The following is a 22848-nucleotide window of genomic DNA, read 5'->3' on the forward strand; positions in this document are numbered from 1 at the left end:
GTACAATTTCCCAGGGAATTCTATCTGTCCATCCATCCATCCATCCATCCATCCATCCATCCATCCATCCATCCATCCATCCCCATTAGCCTGGGCTAATGCCTTCTCATCAACTCATTCATTTTAAAAAGTTTCTGACAGTATATATTTTTTTCACCACTTTTGAAAAACTACACTTTTCTTCTAAGAATATTGGTCAGACTTGTCTATTATTTCCATATTTGCTTCTACAGGCACATTATGTTACTGTGGGTAGCAGTAATAGATGTATATATTCACCGATTCCTGTGCTATAAAACAAATGAGAAGAAAAGACAATTCCACCACCTTCTGTTGATTAAACTTTTTATATACACGTCACGCACGCGCACACACACAATACAAAGAGCTTTAAACAAAACAGATGGACGACAGTTTAGCTGCAGTATCGCACATTAAAAAAAAAGAAGTAGTAAAAATGGGTGATGAGGAGACAGGCAGTGGGTTTTCATGTCCTCTCAGCTCATGTTGTGTACTTGTTGTAGCTCTGGAGGGTGTAGGTTGCCACGGTATCCAACAGCCAACCGCGTGTCACAACTGTAGCCTGTCTAGAGAGATCTGTTGAGCAGATAATAAAGTAAGTCGGTCTGCAAATGACAAAATCCTATGCATAACCAGTAACATCCATAACATCCTAATGTAAACCTTGGAGCACCAGAATTAGCAGCAAATGCCTTTGTTTACTGTTTTGTCACAGTTTCTAACAGTAGCAGTAATGGCAGCATAAATATTCATCAGACATGTGAGTTTAAATAGATATTCTCGTGTGTCCCATCGTTGTCTAAAATTCAATCTTATCATTCTCGACACGCTGACCATCTTCCATCTCCTTTAGTGAAACCAGACCAATTTTCCATGAGATATTGTTGTGCACTGATATGAAATGATGAAATATTATCAAGAGCACGTATCATTTCCATCTTTTTTTTTTTTAAAAAAAGGAAATTACTACATTTAATCCCTGACATTTAATTAAACTCAATGATGTATAATTAAAATTTTTTTTCTTTTTTTACATGTTTATTCAGTCAACGTTCGTTACTTTGTTTTTTGTCTCATATTCATTTATTTTGTTTGTATTCTATGTTGCCTTTTTTATATATTATCCTTATTTCTTTTTCATTTCCTTGATTTGTCAACTGACAATTTGTCAATTTCTTGATCTCTCCTGTCACATGTATCTGTTTTTATGGTGGTTGCGTATAAATGACACTAACCTTAAACTTTCCCATCTATATACATGTGCATTTAATGATTCATCCATCATATCATATTAAAAGCTATCAGCTATCAGACAGCAGGTCGGTATTTCCAGAAACACACAGGTGTTTAAACCTTCGCCGTTCATTTAACTCGTGAACCGATCTGTGCTCATCATCACAGATCATGCAAATTTGTAAAATAAGCAGCACATTCCTTTAAGGCAATAACCTGAACTGATCTGTCCACAATTTATCTTGTAAAACATACACACGGCATATGCTCGCACATTTCCATTACATCGGGGGCCAGATAGAGATGTGTGTGATTTCGATCGATGGTGCAGAAGGATAAAGAGAAGAGGGGAGGGTGATGGGCCTCTCGATTACCTGGGACATGAGTGCCAGAGGACGTGGAAGAGGAAAAGCTGCATTAAATATGCAGCAGAGCAAATTAGGATGCCAGGATGAGGGAGGAGGGAGGACTCAGAGCCACTTGCTCCCTCTCTGTTTCAAGCTGTCAGCTCCACTCGTGCTATGGCAGCCTCTCTCTTCTGTGGCCAACTTGTTTTGACATTTCCCCCTGCTCCAATCTGACATTTTCTCTTGGCCATTTCTCTCCTGCCCAACTTCCTTCACACTCGTTCTCCTGTCAAGTCACTCCCCTCGCTCTTGTTGGGAACCTGTCTCATTTTGGCTGGCAGCGTCTGCCATTTCACCGTTCTGTCACCCTCCAACTGGTCCTCACGCAGGCACAAACGCATTTGGATCCATGTACTAATGGACAGACAGGTGCACACCAGGCAGAATGTCTATGCTTGTGGGGACCGACCATTCGCTACAGCGCATTCAGATAAGAAATCTGACCTTAAACAATATTTGAACAAGTCATCAACAGAGTAAACTGATATTTAGTTTATTTACTGACTTTAAAGACCCTGAAACATCAGAACCAGCAGCAATGAAAGCCAAGTGGATGTACAAACTGTAAAAAAGCAGCTTTTGCTTACCATTTTCACTAATCACAGCTGGTTTTGCTATTTAGCTACTTCTAATCAAGAATATGTCTAAAAGTGGTACTGGTACTGTCAGCACTTGGTCTTTTGGTTGAGGGAGAAGCTTTCATCACTTCTATTTCTCTTTTTGTCCCAATCAGAGTGATCCACTGCAGATTCCACATGCTCAATCGGCCTAAAAGTCACCCACAGGGATCTGACTGGTGTCAGCAGTGCAGAACACATCACAAAACACGGTTAACGGACGCTTGCTGATGGCCCGACATTGGCCCGGTGTGTCAGAGCCTTAACCCAAAACCTGCCTTTAGATAGATAGATAGATAGATACTTTATACATCCCCTGGGGGAAATTCAGGTATCCAGTAGCTCACACTGTCAAAATGACAGCCACTTTCACAGCCACTTTTAAGAGAGAAGACTGAATTGGTGAAAGTGAAAATATGTCGATTTTTTCAACACACAACAGAACATTTTGTGCCATTATAATAAATAATGTAGATATGATGATAAAGAAACACTTTTTTGTTTATGTAAGCTCATCTTAATGCTAGCTTGGAACTAGACCTCTGAATAGCTTCATTCATCTCAAATTTTGTCAAACGATTTAAAAGAAATTGTTGCTTTTGCGAATGGTAATGTAACAGTCAAATCATTTTTATTACAATAACAATAAAAACTAAGATCTTATTCTTTTCTACAAGGGAAGAACTTATCATCACTGATGCAAGCTATTGCAGACAGCCTAGAAATGCTGGTTAGCTAGCAACGGCTACCTAGCTATGACAAGCAACATGTTAATAAACCCCAAGACATTTTTTATTGTCACCATATCATGAGATATATTTATATTTGTTTAACATCAGAAAACTAGAAGCTCACTGGCTAATGCAACCACACACCAGATGATTGAAAATGTTAAGACAATGAAGAGAAAACTATTGCATTGGAGTAAGATTCAATGATAACCAATGAAATCTAGTCCTGTATTATGATATTAATATACATTGGCATGTTGTCCATCACACACTATTCCTGTCAGACCCTTCACAGGTCTAAGCGTGTGCCAGGCTCGTACCCCAGGGGGTGAAGCCATGTATGAATTATGTAATCAGCTCCTGCTGCTGCAGTCAGTCTAATCTCGGCCTTTATGAACTCTGTATGTGAGTGGTGATGAGACACAGATTGAAGGAGAATAACTACGAGGTTGATGGTAACGGGTGAAAACGAGACTCACTGCTGTATGTGGCCGATGACGATCCAGGCTGCACAATGACCAGCTGATGGGACGTCTGTGTAACAAAAAGACAGAGATATTATGCCCAATTACGACATATGAAATTAGTAATAGGTAGAACACATATGGTTATGTTTTCACCCCTGCCTGTCAGATTATATATCAGCAACATAAAGTCTGTTGATCAGACTGTGGCGGGTTACTGGGTCTGCATTAGTCCATTTTCATTATTTGTATTGTGACATTTACAACGCAACACTGCATTCATGTGTAATTTTCAAAAATAAAAGGAGACGAATTGTGGGCATTAACTGGTATGGAGGCGGCAGCTTTGTAAGTCAAAGATCTGTCCGGTACCAGCAGGTAATTCTTTTGTTATATTGCTTGAAATATGCGAGTCATAGGAATCTTATGTGAAGTGAATCATTAAAACTGAGACATTATATACTATAATGAGGGAACAAGACTACAGCCATGTAAATCCTCCTAATAAAATAGCACCAAGGTGACAGGCCTCCCTCTGTTCTTTTTGTTAAGCTCTCACATGCAAACTATCAAATACCACTGATCTGATATTAAAGCGATCGTCCGTGACACTAACTAACGTGATGGCGGCTGGCAGTAACTGGTAACATGTTTTCAAGTGGGGCGATGCTCAACACTCTTACCTGTTTACTGTCGAGGAGAAGAGGACCTTTGACTACAGCTGCTCCACAGAGCTCCACCATCCACTCCATTTCATCTACAATACACACACACACACACACACACACACACACACACACACTCTTTTTGATAAAGTGTCCTTGGTCACGCCTAAATGTAATCCTGTGTACCTTTGCCCCTTTAACTCCATGGGGACACTGAGCAGACTCGCTTCAAGCTCAGACTTCCTTTGATCGAAGGGATGGAAAACAGGTCAATACTTAATGCTCCACTCAGTTCAATACGTGCATTTCATTGAGTGAACACACTCTGCGCCGTATTTCAAGCTTCAAAAAATTTGAATCAAACTTGTTTGTTTAACATAAGAACACCAGTGTCGGGAAAAACTTACATCAGCGTTTAACATACACAAATGTGAGCAATTCAATAATGGATGAAATCCCGTTTGGCTGAAGAAAGAAGACTCCATCCACATGTTTGTGCCATGTAAAAGAAAGTCTTTAAACTCCTCACGCTAGCTAGCAGATGTCGACCCATTAGCAAAGCTTCATCGATCCAGCAAGCAGCGGGAGGATGCTGCAGGAGCACTCTAAGAGCCCCAGGAAGACGGAAACCAAAGAATGCTGCCTTTTTAAGCAATGTGCCCCCTGAGAGCTTCACCCATGATCTGTCTGTCAATTCATTCATGTTGGAAGGGTAATGAAAAAAAAAAAAAAAGTTTTATATGAAGGGCAACCAAAGTCCTCTGAGGTCACGGTTTAAATCATCAGAATCACAGTTCACAAACCAGGTTTGTGCGGAAACCAGGATATTTACACAGATTTTAGAAGATGAGAACAGCTAAAGCACTTTGCCCATGACTGAAGGCTCATTTCCACATTCCTCTCAGAAAACATCCAGGCAGCAAACTGACACCATAGCAACCGCTGTGCAATACCACACCAAAAATGTCTCACACAACTCCTAAATCGGAATTCAATCCACCCACACACCGAAACCACGTCATTATTCTCCAGTGCCGAAATGACGGGGATTAAAACACAGCACAGGTTTCAAGCTGCGTCAGTCAAAACCTGCATGTGCTACTCAGTAGTGGAATGCAACTTAGTACGTTTAAGTACAAATTCATGGTACTTTTACTTTATTTGAATATTTTCCTTTTTCTGCCGCTTCACACTTCTGCTCCACCACATCTGTCGGAGAGCTTTGGCTTCATTACAGATAACTTACAGATCCCCCTCTTGTCCAGTGAAAACCATGCATCTCCGGAGGTGTTGATTGTAAAGTGTTCCTTTATGGCTTGAGAAAATCCTCCTCCTTCTTAAGTTATAACCTTTTTTAAACCCTCTTGAATCATTTGGAAAACACATCGGCACAAAGCTGAAAACAGGCTATTTTTCTGAGCTCATGAAAAGTTTACTTTTTAGACCATGATGCATTGCTGTAGATCAAACTACCCGACGGTATATCAAGTCAGTAAAATGAGGACAACCTTAAATATCTAAAGCAATAAAATGCAACATAAACATTAATACAGCAGTAATATTAATCCAGAAACATCAGATATAATAATAAAGGGATTTAACTACACTATGAATACAATTACTTTACATTAACTACATTTTGCTGATCATACTTATAGTTTATAGTACTTATAGTATAGCATAGTTTTACTTAAATACGGTTTTTAATGCTCGACTTTAGCATTTTCACAGTATGGCAGTAGGACTTGATGAATACGTCTTCCTCCTTCGGAGCCTCTTTAACTGTCCTTTTTATTGTTATTCCTCCCCCTCTTCACTTTAAAGTGAGTCATGTGTCTATCAGACTTCTGCAGGACACTGACATCAATAAAATTGAATACGTCTGGTTGGTCAAAGTCATTTTTGATTGAGAAAACATAACAGTGTAACCAGCATGACGGCAGCTGGAAAAAAAAGCTAAATTCCATGAAATAACACTGTAGGTCTTTTCTTTGAAAGCACATGCAAATGAAAGTGTAAAATCCTCGCCTTTGTGGTCCATAATTAGGTGTTGCAATTGCTGTGGTGTTGTGCTGCGTTTCTCAGACAAACAAGAAACTGAACAAGACCTGAGCTACAGGTAGGAAGAAATCAAAGTAGTTAAGGATGGCTGTTAAGTAGGTGACATATTTTATGATCTATCTGACAGAGCCTATTGAGCAATCTTAGCTAGTCTCTCATTACATACAATATATGATATAAGAAAGAAAAACTCCTATAGTGAAACTTCAGAAACGTGGATGAAACTCTTAGATTTGCAAGTTGCCCAATCCCCTTGTGAAAAGTCTGCATTCCACACACCTCCCTATACATCTCAGTGCTCTCGCTTGCAGAGGTCTTGGCTTGTGTTATCGGCACATGCAATGCGCTGGCAGATAATTGAAAACTAAAAAAAAAAACAACTCACTTCATGAAAACTCTCTGCTGCACATGTAAAGAGGTTGATGAGATCGACTTTCTGTCTTCATTCCATGATGATGAGAGAGTAATGTAAGGGCAGTGCAGTGCATTTGCAAAGCAGTTCCTGTAAAAACTTTAATTTTCATAATAAGCTAGATGTGTTTTTCCAGTAGTCAAACCTTTTAAAGGACCAGTTCAACATATTTCATGTCTGATGAGCAGATTGATAATCACTCTCATGACTGTACGCAAAATACGAAGCTACAGCCTAAAGTCGGTTAGCTTAGCATGAAGACTGGAGGCAGGGGGAAACAGCTAGCCTGGCTCTGCTAACAAAATCTGTCTGCCAGCACCTCTGAAGTTCAACAGAAGACAGAGAAACAGGAAAGTCAGGGGAGAGAGAGAGAGAATGACATATAGCAAAGGGCTGGGGCCGTATTTGAACCCAAGCCACTGCGGTAAGGATTTTACCTTCATGGCACACACTCTACCAAACAAGTATTTTTTTGATGCTAGGCCACGGTTGTTGCTGACATGGAGGCATAAAAAAAATGATTTAAATAACATATTAGTATGGTATAGACAGTGCCAGAGAAAGAGCATCAGTGTACAGGTATAGGTGCTGGAATGGTTTCACGCTTTCTAAATGGACACTGCTAGCTACACTAGCTACAAGTTAATACTTTTGGTTCTATTTCTCAGTACGGTACGTCTTCTCTCTTCTCACTTCTACTTGGACATGTCATGCTGTTGATGAGATTTACCTGTACTCATGTCTGTAAAAGGCCCTTGGAAGCAGATCTTGTAGCCCTTCATGAGCAACTGAAAAGAAAAAGAAGATAAGGATAAGGATAAAATAACCAACTGGGAGATTCATGAATACAGTGAAATGTCTACTGTCCATCAAAAGAGGACATCTATTCAGTGAATTTAACCTTCGGACAATGTTGGACATGTTAATAGAAAAACAATGCAGTGTTTCTCAACTCCTCCTCTGTCTGAAGGGCTGAAACACTACATCAAATCACTTCTAGCAATTATAACAGGTATTCCTCACTTATAGTGTAAAAGAAAAGAAAAAAGAAAGTCCTCGCTCATTTTTTGTTCTGTAATACTGTAAATTCAGGGATGAGTCGAACAGAAAAGAGCAAACAGATCCAGCTTCACCGGGGTAATATCACGCTTTAAGCACGCAAAGAAAAACGACCTGCCCGACACCAGGGACACATTGTTTTATTGCACTCAGGGTCAATAAGCTTGCTTGAAATGGGAATGTAAAATTGTTTCCTTGAACCATGGTAACTGCCGAAAGAAAATGTGCACGTGGCATCACAGTCTCATATACAGTGTGTGGCTGGATGGAAGCGTTTGACGGGGAGGTGCGAGAAATCAGTATTTCTCTCTCCAGTAGCTCGGACATTTATCTTCCAGTCCATAATGATCATTGGCCAGAGGTGCTTGGTGAGATGAAAAACTGTTTCTGTTACAGATTTTTAATTTAGACAACAGCTAATGTCCTTCAGGAGGTATTAAAGTGTGGGGTGTGATAACATGCAACCCCCCCCCCCACACACACACATTTATATACTCAGAATTTCTTAGACTGATTTCCTGGGCATCAACATGCCGGTGAGAGTCCTGGCACTTCATTTCGTCTGTTAGTCTGTTAGTCACAGTGGTGCAGGTGACAGAAAGTGAGTATGAACAGGACAATCTGTCTGGCTCCATCAAATTGCCAGAGCTGTGTTGAAGCCACTTAAATAAGCCTGAAATTACTAGCTAATTCAATTAGCGGAGGTTCTTCAAAGGCAGCGATACGGCCAACATGACATCTAGCCATTTCCAATTTTCCCCCTCAGTGGCAACAGAACCGGTCCTGTTGGCTTTACACCAAGAGGAAAATTACAATTAGCTTTTTACAACATGGCCCGAGCTAAGAGGCTGGTGCAATAGGAGGAAAGAGGTTGTGCTTTGTTGTTGTTATTGGGACACTTTATTTAATTTTCTCCTGAGAATCAGACTATTCCTTAGAGTCTTATCCTGTTTGTGCTTTATGAATAATAAAAATGGCAATAATCATCACTGATAGCAGCAGTCAATGTATTGATTTGTGATTTTCTTTCTTTGCCTGAAAGATTTTAGTGTTATGATGCATTTTTTCAGTCAGTTTTAAATCAGTTCTTTGGGAACGTTGATAATGATGTTGGGGACATATTTTAGGCGTTGAGAACAGGCTGACTGATTGGCTGACTTATGCCTCTCAACCAGATATAAAGTGTGTTTGATAGAAGGGACCAGTGGAGAAAATGTCAAGTAGAAAATAATCACGGTCATTCTAATTAAGGCCTTTGTTGGCGAATGTAAAGGAGAGCGAGCAATTTAAATGCATTTATATTGTGAGAAACACAGCGGCCTCTTCAATAGATACTGTATGTGCTGCACTGTTTTTCTCTGACAGAGCTGCTTTCAGTTTGCTTCACCAACTGTTAAATTACTCTTTAATTGGGGCACCCTGGTAGTCCAGCGGTCTGAGGAGCAAACTATGTAACTGCTTTGTCCCTGGTTGGATTCTGGCCAGAAACATTTGATCCATATTAATCTCCCTAGTTCCTGTCTCTTTCTAATGCCTCATCGAATAACAGGAAAAACACCCAAGAGTAGCATTAAAAAAATACTTTTAATGTCTGTTTCTTATGTACACTTATCCCACAGTCATCTCTCCCATCAGACTCTGTGGCTAACACTTGCATAGAAAAGCCATCCCACAATGGCTTTCTTGGCTCATTGTGATCTAGTCCCACCAAAGACTTGTGCTGCTGTGAAGGAGATGGCAGCTCCTTCACATAGACATGAGCATGAACTCTTTCTACACCTGACTGAGTTTACCTGCCCGGGGACAGACTGCAGACAGTAAAGAGCTAGTTGCTATCTGTAACAAAGCTGGAAGAAATGTTTGAGATTAAGGTATTTGTACAAGATCCCTAACAGAAGACTTAAAGGCTAAAAGATTTAACCTAACCTTCCAATGTCGCAAATGTACTAATTAACATTTCAATTATTTGTTAGAAATCATTTGATTTAATTCTGATATATGAATAATTAATAAAAATGGAGCAAGCAATTTTTTTTTTTTTTAAACACGTGAACCTTCCAAACCTGGATTTTGAAAATGAAAAGTTAATTTAATATGCAAATATCAAGTACTGTATTAATGACAATAAATCATCATAGGTGTAAAAAAACGACCTACAGTTAGATTCCAGCACTGACTTTAACTTAACTAAACACAGTAGAACAGCCATAGTTCAGTGTGTGAGGGACTCACGTGATCGTCTTCAGTGCCACGAGCTCTCGCAGGGCCCTGGTGGTTGGGGCCATTCACCACGTCACCTCTCACTTCAAAGACACTCTATGGAAAACAAAGCAAATTGACTTCAGAGTACTGGCATGTGCATTAAGTTTGTGAACCTCAGTCACAATGCTGTGAGGCTTATCCTGCTGCGATTAGCTTTCAAATAAGTGAAGCAATTATTCACTTTCATCTGATAAAACGGACTGCTGACAGACAGCTAATGTTATTTGATTTATTTTAAGGGTAAAATGAGCTCCAAAGAGCACACTGAACATTCTTCAGCTTGACAGGGTTCATCTGATAATTGTATGGAGTCCATCTCTTCGTACACTTTATGATGCATAAAAATCCTTATAAACTGACCTAGATGACGAAGACATGGTTTTAAATGAATGGCGATATTAAACCAAGCTGGGTAAAGGATTATACTTTCATAGCACAGAACCGGCTGCAAGGATTACTAAAGCAAATGGATGACAAATAATTTATGAGGTATCGCGGTGAACCACACGGAGAGATTCATATCTTGCAGCCTTAATTCAACAGCGAGACATACAGAAGTACAACAGGAAATCACCGGCGCACAAATTCAAGAAGCACACGGGCGAGCATACCTCATCTAAGAGTTTCTTTTGTTTGAAGCACTCTGAAATCCCTGCGGAGAGGAAATAAGAACAAACACTTACAAGGCCTACTGTAGAAGCACAAACTCAATTCTGATGGCTACTGTATTATGTAAGACTCGTTTTATTCCAGCCTCTCCCTCCACATCAGGCTGTTCAGTATTTAGGGTTATTGTTGTAAAGCCAGCAGTGACGGAGCTTGACAATAAAATGTGAGTCAGGACTTACACTGGAAGCTCACCACCCACTTCCTGCCTGCGATGCCGAGGAAGTACTTCAGCGTGCGTTCGCATACCAGGTGTTCATCTGGCAAAGAGAGAAAAATACAGGGATGTGTGAGAAGATGTGCAACAGAAAATATACGCACAGAAACCCACTGATTTGAGAGGTGGGAGGGTCGTCTCATGGGCTATTCCCATTATAGCTATTAGAATAATTAGAATAAACCTATCCTTCATCTTTGTGCTTTATGGCTAACACTCCTTAAAATACATATTCATCAGTTCTTAGCTTATTAGCTTTTTTACTCACACAGCTTTTATTGCACTTCCAGTAATGAGATTTCACTCGCCAAACGGACAATCTACCTGCATTTGGCGCTTGGCAGGTGTTAATTTTGTACACTGTCTGTCTGTGTGTGTGTGTGTGTGTGTGTGTGTCAGGGTGCGCCCCAATGTTGGTGTGGACTGGGGAGGGGAGGTGGCTTTTAATCACGATGTTATAATGAAAGAGAGCTCAGTGGTTGATGGCTGTCAGCCATTGGCCAACCCTGGCTCCTACTGCAGATCATTCATTAGGTTCAAGAAGTCAACAGTATGTCCTGAGTTAATCCTTGTTTAGCATGTATCTTACTTTCAGGAAATACACCGCAGAGTGTATGTGTATTGCTTGTATGCTCCTAGAGATAATGCTGAAGGCTTTAATGTGATGCAAAATAAAGCTCAATCTATGGCTATAATCAATGCCCACTCTTCCCAGAAATTACTTTTTTACTGTGTTATCATTTATGCTTCTTAAATTTTAATTACTTACGCAAACTCTTGTGTTGAGGTACTATAAAGAACTATATGCTGTTCCACACCAACAACCTTTACAGTGAAACGGTGATTGTTTCCCCGAACAATGTCAAACAATTGCTTTAAAGCAGCACACACTTTTGTAGGTACTGGCATGCCACAAAAACAAAGTCGACGCCCATGATAACAAGACCCGATCGTCATTTTCAGATGTCATGTTATCAGATGAAATACAGAGAAGAGCAAACATCAAGAATGTCCTCTGTGAGGGAATGATTTTGCAGCAGCAGCCAAAATGTTCCTCTGAACTGCACCATGAAAAGCTTTACAAACACAAACCCCAGTTGATCAAGAGGGTCAGTGGTAATTCTTCCTTCAAGAAACATATGAATCATCAATTGATTTGTATTCCATGCAAAAGCCTAGTTCATGTCAGACATAACTCCATTTCAAAAGATTATTATCTTCTCCAAACAGTTAGAATGGGACGCCTCCTGCTCCTCTGCAACCTTTAACCACAAAGACCAAGAGGCCCAGCTTCCCCATTTTTTTGGTTACCAGGGAAACAGCTGCCATTTAAAAAAAAAAAAAAAAGGCTTCTTAAACACTGACAGTTAATATGGTGCTTTGGAGACAGCGAGCTCTGAAATTAAAAATAATCTATCAGAGAGGGTAATTAGCAACAAGCAGATGAATGGAGGAGAGAGTGAGTGGGTGAGAGAGAAACAGAGAGCTTATCTCTATGGAGCGCTTTAAAAGACGCACAAAACAAGCGGTAACTAACTGGAAAAAAAGAAAATGTTCCTCTGGAGAGCAAGATGTTCCTGCTCAAGAAAATATTTAAAAACAGATATAGAAAGAATTAAAGTGGGACTTTCATGCTGATTTAACTGCTCTACAAAGTATCAATCATGAATTAAAGTTCAGTGGATCAACGCTTATCACGGTTACAGTCTAAACGAACAATGATGTAACACACACATACATACACTGGGTGTATGTGAGCATACTCACCTGTGTGCATTATGATATGGGTCACCTCTGGCGTTACCTGGGAAACCACACGAGCACCAATTCGCTTGGCAAACTTTTTCACCATTACCTAAAGGCGACAACATGTGATTAGTAAATGAGTCCCACTATGAGAAGCCATAAATAAACAAGTTTGTTGATTGAATGGGTGAAGGGGCACCTGTTCGTCGGGGCCTAATCCAGATGACACTAGAACCATCTTAGCTTTACTTCTGTCTCTCAGAGGAGTGCTGTTTTCTTTGTCTTCTTGCCCTTTTGATGGTGAAGCATTGTTCTTCAAGGTTTTGGCTGCTGGACTTGAGTTAAGCGCCTTGGAGGCTCCTGCGCTTTTAACACTCGGCCCTGTGTGAGTGGAGTGCTGCACTACTGCTGCAGAGAGAGAGAGAGAGAGAGAGAAAACAAACTCAAAATGTTTCATTCTGCTCATGTGCTTCTGGAAGATTGAAATGCATTTCATGTTTCGTACAAAAACACAGTTAAACTTGTTAAATTTTCCAGCACGGTTCACATTCTTTCCAACATTACACCAGCAGCCTCACCCATCTCTGCATGCTTCGACACACTGGGCCCGGTGGCCTCTTTGCCATCGGACAGTCTTGTGCCGGGCTCGCACTCTGCTCCTGATGCAGCTTTCCTGTAAGAGATTTGCTTTTGTTTACTTTTGGAGAACGCCGAAGGAAATGAGACGGCACGGTTTAGACAGAAGAGACTGCAGGGATGTCCCGTGCCCATCCAGAGTCTCCCAATCAGAAAATAACAGGTCAAGATAACAAACGCTTAAATAAATATTTGGTTGATCCTTTGCAGTCAATGATTGTCTTAAGTCTTCGATCCACAAACATTAGCAGAGACTTGGTATCTTCGCTGGTGACACTCTGGCTGCTCTGTGCTGCAGAGTTACTCACTTGTTGCTTGTTTCAGTGACTTTTGCCTTTAGTCTTATTTTGTGAATGGCCTTGTAATATTGTCTGTATGTTTAGAGTCATTATCCTGCTGCATTATGTGACCCTAAAGCTAGATATCAGCAATTTAAACTCAGTCATTGTTTCATTTCAAATATGCTGGAGTAGAGCCAAAGCAATAGAAAACACATGAACACTATCCTCACACTATCTGGCTGCACTGCAGGTAGCATAGGTAGGAAGATATAAATGTTGGATCAGAACTCCATATTGACAGAAACTCAACATTACTCATGTCCTTCGTTATGGGCACAAGCTCTTCTATAACTCACATGAATAATGTTTTGAAGGTTCCTTTTCCTTGTTTTCTTTTGGGTTCATTTGTTCACTCAAACTCTATGGAAACACAGACGACTGGCAGCGAGCCTTCATTTAATTACCTGCACCAAAGTGATAATGGCTCATAGAAAACTTGTCATCTACTCCAGCCAACCTCTGTTTTCTTTTCACCAGCGCGCTCGTGTAGCCTATGCTTTTCAATCTAGTATTTGTGTTGCCAAGGCCTGCCGTTTTTTCCCCCCATCTCTCCCTCTCTTTCACTCCTGCCCGGAGGACAGCACTTAGAACCCTGCGAGGCGAGAGGTTGGGGGGGAGCAGTCAAGCGGGAGAGATAAATTACCGTGGCAACACAAGTTTCCCTCTAAGTGCTCTAAATGACATATAAGATGCAGTCAGTAATGACTTTTTTATTCTCCACAGCATAAGCAGATTCTGGGTTCATTAGTGAGATTATCCGCCTGTCCTCTTGAGATGCATCACCCTCTGAGAACCAGACTACACACACAGAGAGAGAGAGAGAGAGAGAGAGAGAGAGAGAGAGACACACAGGGAGAGAGAGAGAGAGACAGAGACACAGAGAGACAGAGACACAGAGAGACAGAGACACAGAGAGACAGAGAGAGAGAGACACAGAGAGAGACACACACACACACACACAGAGAGAGAGAGAGAGACACACACACAGAGAGAGAGAGAGACACAGAGAGAGAGAGAGAGACAGAGAGAGACACAGAGAGAGAGAGAGAGAGACAGAGAGAGAGAGACAGAGAGAGACAGACTTTCTCCTTCAGTTACAGACAGAAAGAGACCAATTACATGCCACTTGCTCCAGTTATTGTTCTGCTTAATATGGCGGTATTGAAATATAGCTCCATTTAAAATGTATTAAGAATGTTTACAACCCTCAGAGGAGAGACATACAACACTCTGAGCCAGATATCATGTCATTAAATTTGTTATTGAAGTCAGGTTTGACTTTATGGATTGTCACAACTGACTGCTTGACCAAAAACTTTCTGCCAATTTTCCCCGTGTTTCCAGTCTTTATGCTAAGGTGAACTAACTGGCTCCTGGCTGTAGCTTCATGTCACAAGATATGAGAGTGTTATCGATCCTCTCATCTAACTCTCTGCCAGAAAGTGAAGAAGTTTTAAAGTTACATGTACTTTATAGGCACTGATAATCACCACAAATATAAAACTGATGCCCATGACTTAATGACTTAATGTTGGGTGGTGAGCTTTCATGTTCGAAAGGCAGCGTTTATTTGTGGTTTGACTGTTGTTTCAGTAAAACAGTTAAGTTTTTCCCCCAACAGGGATTAAGCAACAAAGCTAATCTAAAACACACACATTTACTGTTGTACGTGCTAATTTTCTGCTTTTTTTCTTGCCAGTAATACTGTGTTGATGGGTTTTTTAAAATATTGTATACCTTTCATGTTTCACTGTTTTTTGTGTTATTTATCACATATTTAAAATGTATACATAGTCAAGCACTAAAGAAGTAGTTAGTAGCACTAAACATGCACTCTACCAGTCTTTACTTACCGGTCTGAGCCTTGGCCTGTATCCTGGTTGCACAGGAGGGAGGATCTGTGAGTGTTTGAGCCTGCAGACACAAACTAAATCATCAGCTCTCAATAATTTTACCAAAAACAGAGTTCAGTTTGGGGTCCCTTAGATAGGACATATTTCCTGAGAAAAGAAGAAAAAGGTAAGAATCGAGCTCCATTGCTTTGATCTGTACTTCATATTAAACTATTATTAAACTGCAAGGAACTTTCATTTTGTGTTGATTTTGGCGACCTCTGTGGACAAAAGCTGCATTGTTTCGTGGAATGAAGCGTCGTGCAAAAGCTTTAGTTACACTCAATTAATATTAGCAAAGGGTTAGCTAGCTTTGTTTTAGCCACCAATGTAAATTCACATATTGATGTAAAACCATGTCTCAAAATGTATTTCATGAATAAAACAGACCTATTATATATTATTTAGGTGTCCAGGAGGAGGAGGGCCAATGCAGGATAAGTTTTGAATTCAAAACTTCTCTCCATCTGCTGAATCACTGGCTGAGGCTGACTTGTGTTTTTATCACCATCCCTTTTAGCAGGTTAGTTCTTCACTCAGTTCTTTTCTTCGCCAATTCTGCCCCAGCATCACCCATAACCACAAAATATAACGTCGAAACAGAAAAATCTCCAGAAAAATCTCCAACTGCTTCCTCTTAGCTGGCTAAAGTGGCCCCGTCGTCAGGCATTTAGAATAACAAAATACAAATAACCCATCTTCTCGCTGATGTCTCGTTTGCTTGTGTAGGTCTTATGGAGGTTTCAGTATTAAACTGAGACTCTTTCGCAACTCTTAAAAACTTTAATGTTCACTACCACATTATTTCAGCCTGGTATTGCAGCATTTAAAAAGATAAGTTATTTAACTAATGATTATGTCTACTATCAATTCATCTGCACATTATTTTCTCAATTCAAGGATTCATTGTTTTGGTTATCAAATGTCAGAAAAAGTAAATAAATGCAGAACGTAATTTCCTGAATTAAAGTCGAAAGAAAATGTCACGCATTTCTCATCTGCTCACCTGTGGTTTTGCTGCTCTGATTTGTTTTTGAGGGAACTTCTTTGACAGAACCGTCTTCTTTCTCCTGAAGCACCTCCGACACCAGAGCCATCAGCTTCTCCAACCTCACCAGCTCCTTCTGCATCTCAATCTTTTGCTGAAAGAGAAGAAAACAAAGTGAAGCAGAAAATCTTATAACTCTAAAGAAAACATGCACTTGAACAGAACGCAGCGGGGAGAAATGAGCGGTGATGGAAAGAGCTGCAAACCAACATTTACTACAGAAAGAAAATAAAGTGACACATACAGGCAGCACATTTGGTGCCTTCTATGAAAACAATCACAACTGTCAATCAGTGAGGAGGGACCCACACTCAGTTAGTCATTATTGGAAGGGATTGGATGCTTTTTCAGTCAGACAGCACTTAGTGAGGAGGAAACATGACAGAAAAAGAAGAGAGGGCGATTATATAATATTGAAGAAGGAGCAACATCTTTCTAAACAGACGTTGGTTGTGAAGAACAGAGTCTATTTGTTTCAAAGTGTGTGTGTGCTTGTGCATCAGTGCTTCACTTGATTAATACTTTTCATTCAGCACATTGATTATGTATGCAGCCACACAAACATGCGGCATAATAACACCAAACCTCTGCATTCTCAGATGAGTGTAATCCTGGGCTCATTTTAAACCCCAGGGCGTGAAAGTTGAACTCCCAGTCAAATACAGTCGACAGATAAAAGTGAGAGCGCTGGAAGATGGATGAGGTAGAAAACAAGAATCATCTCCTAGGCGGCGTTTCCTCTAACGTAAATGAAATGCAATTTAGAAAGCTGCTGAGGGGGACATTTTTTACTGAGCGAGGTAGTCCGTCATCCAAGAGCTGACAGTTTTGTTTGGAAAAAAATGTGGTGGCTGCCCTCTCTGGGGCATAACGCGACACTGCATCACTGTTAAAGCAACAATGCAACCAGGTAATACCGAACAAGCAGACAGACACTTTAACTTAACGGTCAATTAATTTGCCAAGAGTCAAAGGTTGTTCATAAACGGCACTGGGGGTTATTTTTCTGAAACAGAGGGTGCATTCACACAGCTATGAATAAAAGACATATTTACCTGTGTAACAAGGACTTCGCTTGAAAATTGTGATGATTCCATGGAAACGCCGGGGTCATTTACTGGGATATCACCTGCAGAGAGGAAATAATCAAACTGCTCTGTGTCTGAAGACTTGTTTTTTTTTTTTTTTTTTTCTCTCCACATCCCGCAGACACACAATTATAACAGCAGGGAACAACAGAGTAAGCACATCTTTGCCAGAAGACTTATTGTATTGCTTAATCGCAGCAGGCTGCAAACTTAAAAAAGGAAACTTTAAAAAGAAAAAAAAAAAAAAAAAAAAAAAAGTAGCTCTGGCTACTGAGAACTAACTTACATTCATCTGGCGTGCCAAACAAATCCACAGACGCTTGGCTGGAATTAACACAGTCAGGACTGTGGCACGCAGGTGGACGGCTCAACTGTTTTGCTCCACCAGCTCTAACACCCCGGCATCTGTTAGCATCACTGGAGCCTCCCTGATCCTGGGGCACAGCAGAGGGAGGAGATGATGTTCCGAATATTTCATTCAAAGTTGGCAGCTCCTCTCCACTGCACTCTGACTCGGATGAAGACTGGAGCCTCTGGGCCCTGCCCCTCTTCCTGGGCATGCTCGTGATGGAGGAGTGGGCACTGACCTCTCCACTGGCAACGTCGCTGTGCGCCTTAACATCGTGGACGATTTGTGCAGCTGGTGGTCCGAGGCCATCAGGAGTTAAAGAGCTCTCTGCGCTTAAAAAATGGTCAGCTGTGTTGACCGAATGTTTTCCACTGGCAGCTGAATTGTGCACTGAAATGCTGTCTCTTATCTCGCCCACACCGCCATCCCTCATGGTGCGATCAAGCTGCTTTTCTGTGGCTTGAGAACACACTGAAGGTTCATTCAGCCTCTCATGTCCAACGGCTGTGAAGCAGAGCCCAGAATCCACTACTTGAGGGACAACTGAAAAATCAGGACTTTCACGTTTTGACACTTTATTAGGAGTGAGGGCACTACTAACACTAGTCCTGGAGACACAGTCGTCACTAGCGTCATCCTGAACTGAACAAAAGCTATCAGGGGTCGAGGCCTTCAACACCACATTATCTGGTTTCTCAACATCTCTTTTTCTTGTCTGGACGGGTGAAGGGGAGATCAAATCACTACAAGACGACTTTTCGTTGTTTGCTGATGCCTCTTGGTTGGTGATCTTTTGATTTATCTGAACTTTTTCACATTTCTGCACATTTTCCTGGTCTAAACTACGGCTCTGTTTCACATTTGGGCCGCCAAGATGGAAAGATTTCCTTTTAGTGGCTTTGAAGCTCCTGAGCAGTTGCTCTGTGTCCATCTCGCTGTCGTTCTTATCCTCCGTCTCGCAAGCGAAGGCTTCCAACTGACTGTTACTTGGGAATGAATTTGTTGGATTTTCACTTTCAAGTGTTGGGTTTATCACATCTGGTTCAGTTTGACTCGTAGTGTTTGGGACAACAGGGGTATAACAAGCAGCACTGGCTTCAGGCAAAGTTTGAGCATTTGGCACTTCAGCATCTTCTGTTGGTCTCAGATCAGCTGTCCTCTCTACAGACTCCATGTTTTCAATTCCTCCTAAATCTTGATCATAAATACATCCATTTCTTTCAGCCGCCTTTACCATGTTCCCTTTCTGTGGTGATGCTGTATCATCCAGTGCTGCACCTTTAGCATCCTCAGGTTGCTTCACACCATTGCTGTCTTTTTCAGATATACTGGCTTTCAACTTTGCTTTCTTGTGACCTTCTCGGACCTCCTCAGAAAAGACTTGAAGTCGCCTACTTCTCCTGATGCTCCTCGTGGTGGGGACGTCCTGGTCCTCGCTGCTTGGGTAATTCTCAATATGAACTTGAACTTCTTCCGACATTAGTCTAGTCTTGGGACTGGTTTCTCCATTTTGAACTCCAACCAGAACAAGTGGTTTCGGCACTCTAGCAGGCTTGCCTTTCTGCGACTTTATGTTTTTACCTTTCCTCTTGCCAGTTTTCTTTTGCTCAGTGCCTTCTGACTTCGTCTCAGCTTGCTCTTGCAATTCACTGTCAACCTGTTGCAGAGTGTTCATGGTCCTTTTCTTTGACCTTCTCTCCGGTTGCTGTTGTCCAATATCAGATGCAGGACTGGGAACCTCATCTTTGTTATCATTTCTCTCACTTTCTGGCAAGTTGTTCAACTCTTCCCCATATTTGTCTGTATCATTTTCCCCTATGACCTCCATTTGTTCTGCTTCTTTACAAATGTCACTACTGGTGTCTTTAACTTCTTCTAACATTTGTTGCTCTCCCTCCACGTCACTTTCACTTGTATCTCCAGAGCTGGATTTCTGTGCAAAATCAGCATGGCTGAGGGTGTTCTTGTTCTTTCTTTTGGAAACTGTTTCAGCCGTCTTGGTTTGTTTGATTGTTGGTGGCTTGACGTAAACATTATGTGGAGCAGAGTTGATCCTGTTCCCTCTTCTCTCTCGTTTGTAGACGACCCCGAACACCTGCTCTTCAAGGGCTTTAGCGCGATCTTCCCTCCTTGGATTCGCATCACTGCTGTGCTGCTTGATGTCTATCGTTGAAGTGGAAGAACAGCTGTTTGAGTCATCGGTGTCTTCATGGGGTCTCTCTGACTCCAGACTTCCTTCAGTTGGAACTTTCATGAGCCACTCAGCGACTTTCTCTCGACTTTTCCTCTGTTTCTGCTCAAGAATCTTATCAGACTCCAAATCCTTTTTCTGCTTCTTCCTTGAGGACTTTCTTAAAGGTGGATGTTCTGTCTCCTCTGGAGTTAATAATGGACATGGGGGGGCTTTCTCCAATTTGGAAAATCTTATTTTGTCTATAGTTTTGTGTGTTGCCTTTTCTGCGTTTTCTGACATTTCAGTTTCCATTAGCTCCAAATTTTCTGTAGGGCTGTGCATTCTCTTGTCACAAGTTGGTGGGGCTTCCCCAAGACCACTGTCCAGGCCTTCATTTTCCGTTGTCAAAGGACTTGTGTCTTCAAGCCCCATAAGTCTTGCAAATCCATTCTGGGCTGAAAAGAGAAAGAGAAAATAATGAACCTTTTGGAAGACAGCACACTTTCGAATCACCATATAAGGCCTTGAGATTTTACCTGCTATGGTTGATGAGTGAGACCTTGGAAGATCATCGTCATTTTCTACGTTGTTATGCTCAGTACCGGGTGCATCTCCAGATATATCATAACCATGTTTTGTAGCTTCAGCATGTGTGGCTCTTTATAGAGGAAAACATAGGTGAAAATACAAGGTGAGCTAATATTGTAAATAAATTAGCAGTTGTGTTATTTCAAAGGATGAAGACAGGTTCAAATGTCTTACTCTGATTGTCCTTTTTGCTGGGACATTCCAGTAAAGTCTGAAAAGGTAAAAGTAATGTTCTCAGATAATGCACTGTAACTTCATTTTTAATATTTAAGTTATTCTAAGAAGTCTGTGATATACTCGTACAGTTTGTGCCAGTGTCACGCTCATATGCCTGTATCATGTCCTGCAATCCCACAACAAGTCTCTGAAACCCAGGACTCTCCTGCAAGCTCCTGTATAAGCAAAACATACACTCACATGTTATTATAATGTAAATATTAAAAAATAATGAATGTCACACGGTTATTAATTTTGTCCAACCTCTTGGTTATCTTGGCTTTACACACTGGACAGTTGGCCTTGTTTTGTTTGGTGTTGTCCAAAAGTTTTGTCATACAAAATCTGACGAAAAAGAAAAACACACAAATTTGTGAGAACATTCAAATTAATATCAAGATTTCAGATCTTTTCACAAAATGAGGAGTAATCAAACATTACTCACTTGCAAAACTGATGATCGCACTTGGTAGATACAGGTGCAGTCATTAAATCCAAGCTACAGGTGAAAGTACAGAGCATGACAGTTTTCCAAAATTACAAACTTAAGTTCTTTTAATTCATCAAAAACTGTTTAGATGCAGCAGATTTTGCTCATTTCCCTTCTTGGTCAGAATGACACTCACCATATGGGACACTGCAGAGTCTCCCAAAGGACTGAAATCCCCTTTTTGATATCTGTGGCCTTCATGGTTTTCATGGTGGTTTTTAAAAGCTACGGATGAAACATAAGAGCGCACAAAGAGGCTGTAAACACCGCAGTGCTTTCAAAACTAACTGCCAATATTAAACAAGAGTATAAAATGAGCATGTGTAAACATCCTTACAGGAAATATAACTTAATTCGGTGACAGAACACAGAAAATATTCATCAACTGTTTGTCATCTGTAGTTAAACTGCAGTTTTATCTATTGAAATGAATTATAGTGATGTATAACTTTGCTGTCTGAGAAAACAAAACTAAATATGTACTCGGCCAGATTTTTCCAAAATTCCTTACACTGAATGCCAGATGAAAACTACAACTGCAGTGACACTTTGCACCATCACAGACACACAATGTGAACAAAGCAAATGAACAACACAGGATTTACACACCAAAACAGATATTGGAATATAGATCAACGCTGGATAGAAGTCTTTCTGTTAGGATTATTTAATGACTTGCATGGCTTTGAAATGTCCTATTATTGACTGGATAGTGAACTACTCTCTACTGTCTTGTCTGTGATTATGACAAACTGCTGCAGTAAAGTTAAGACAAATGTGTGTACTTTGGTCATTTCACATTAGTACATTGAGACTGTTGTTATCCAGGTGGTCAGAATTAACTTCAATATGCTGTCTAAAAAAGAAACTACGAAGACAACTACTGTAGTATACTGTAATGTTAGAAAACAAAGTTTGATGAACCGGTGTCAGTGAATTAAAGTGGCAGCTAAGAATCAGGTTTGCTAGCTGCTATGATTTGTTTTGGGAGGTTACACAACTAACCTAGCACACCTTTCTCTCTAACTGCTGAGATTAAGACAATCGACGCAAATATAAGTCGACAGACGAATATGTGACTCAAACAGCAGATCACAGTTTTACACACGCCGCTGGCTAACCTTAACACACATATGCATTTCGATTATTACCTTGTTTTCTCAGTTGGAGGTTTTCACCTCAGGATGCAGCCGCTTCAGTTTTCCCGCAACTGCCGTCTTCTTCTACGTTTGTTAAACGGCAGGTTTGCGTCTCATGTTACAGCGGCCCCTGCTGGTCAGAGGAGTGAAGCTCACAGTGCACGGCGCTGAACTTTCTGCTGGTTTGAAGGTGTTAAGCTAATTCAAGGGATGGAGATCAATAATTAAGTAAATAAACAAAGGAGGAGGACAAGAGTTTTGAATGTATTGAAGAATAATGTAGGTACAGCAGTGTTTCATTAGGAAAATGCATCAATGGAAAAATAT

At 40.8% G+C, this 22848-nt stretch overlaps 1 protein-coding gene across 1 annotated transcript; it reads right to left on the reverse strand.

The window, feature by feature from the left end:
* Positions 1-372: 372 nt before the first annotated feature.
* LOC139220181 (breast cancer type 1 susceptibility protein homolog) lies at positions 373-21592 on the reverse strand. Its single transcript, XM_070852250.1, has 20 exons — positions 21519-21592; positions 21338-21391; positions 21157-21237; positions 20980-21068; positions 20851-20887; positions 20625-20746; positions 17853-20543; positions 17534-17607; positions 16437-16572; positions 15392-15452; positions 13140-13234; positions 12761-12969; positions 12583-12670; positions 10781-10858; positions 10544-10584; positions 9903-9986; positions 7342-7399; positions 4157-4230; positions 3489-3543; positions 373-597 (listed from the first exon to the last, which is right to left on the reverse strand). The coding sequence occupies exons 1-20, from the start codon at positions 21590-21592 to the stop codon at positions 503-505; spliced, it is 4296 nt and encodes a 1431-aa protein (XP_070708351.1). The 3' UTR covers positions 373-502.
* Positions 21593-22848: the final 1256 nt, after the last annotated feature.

The sequence above is a fragment of the Pempheris klunzingeri genome, chromosome 20, assembly GCF_042242105.1.
Source record: "Pempheris klunzingeri isolate RE-2024b chromosome 20, fPemKlu1.hap1, whole genome shotgun sequence".
Lineage (NCBI taxonomy): Eukaryota > Metazoa > Chordata > Actinopteri > Acropomatiformes > Pempheridae > Pempheris > Pempheris klunzingeri.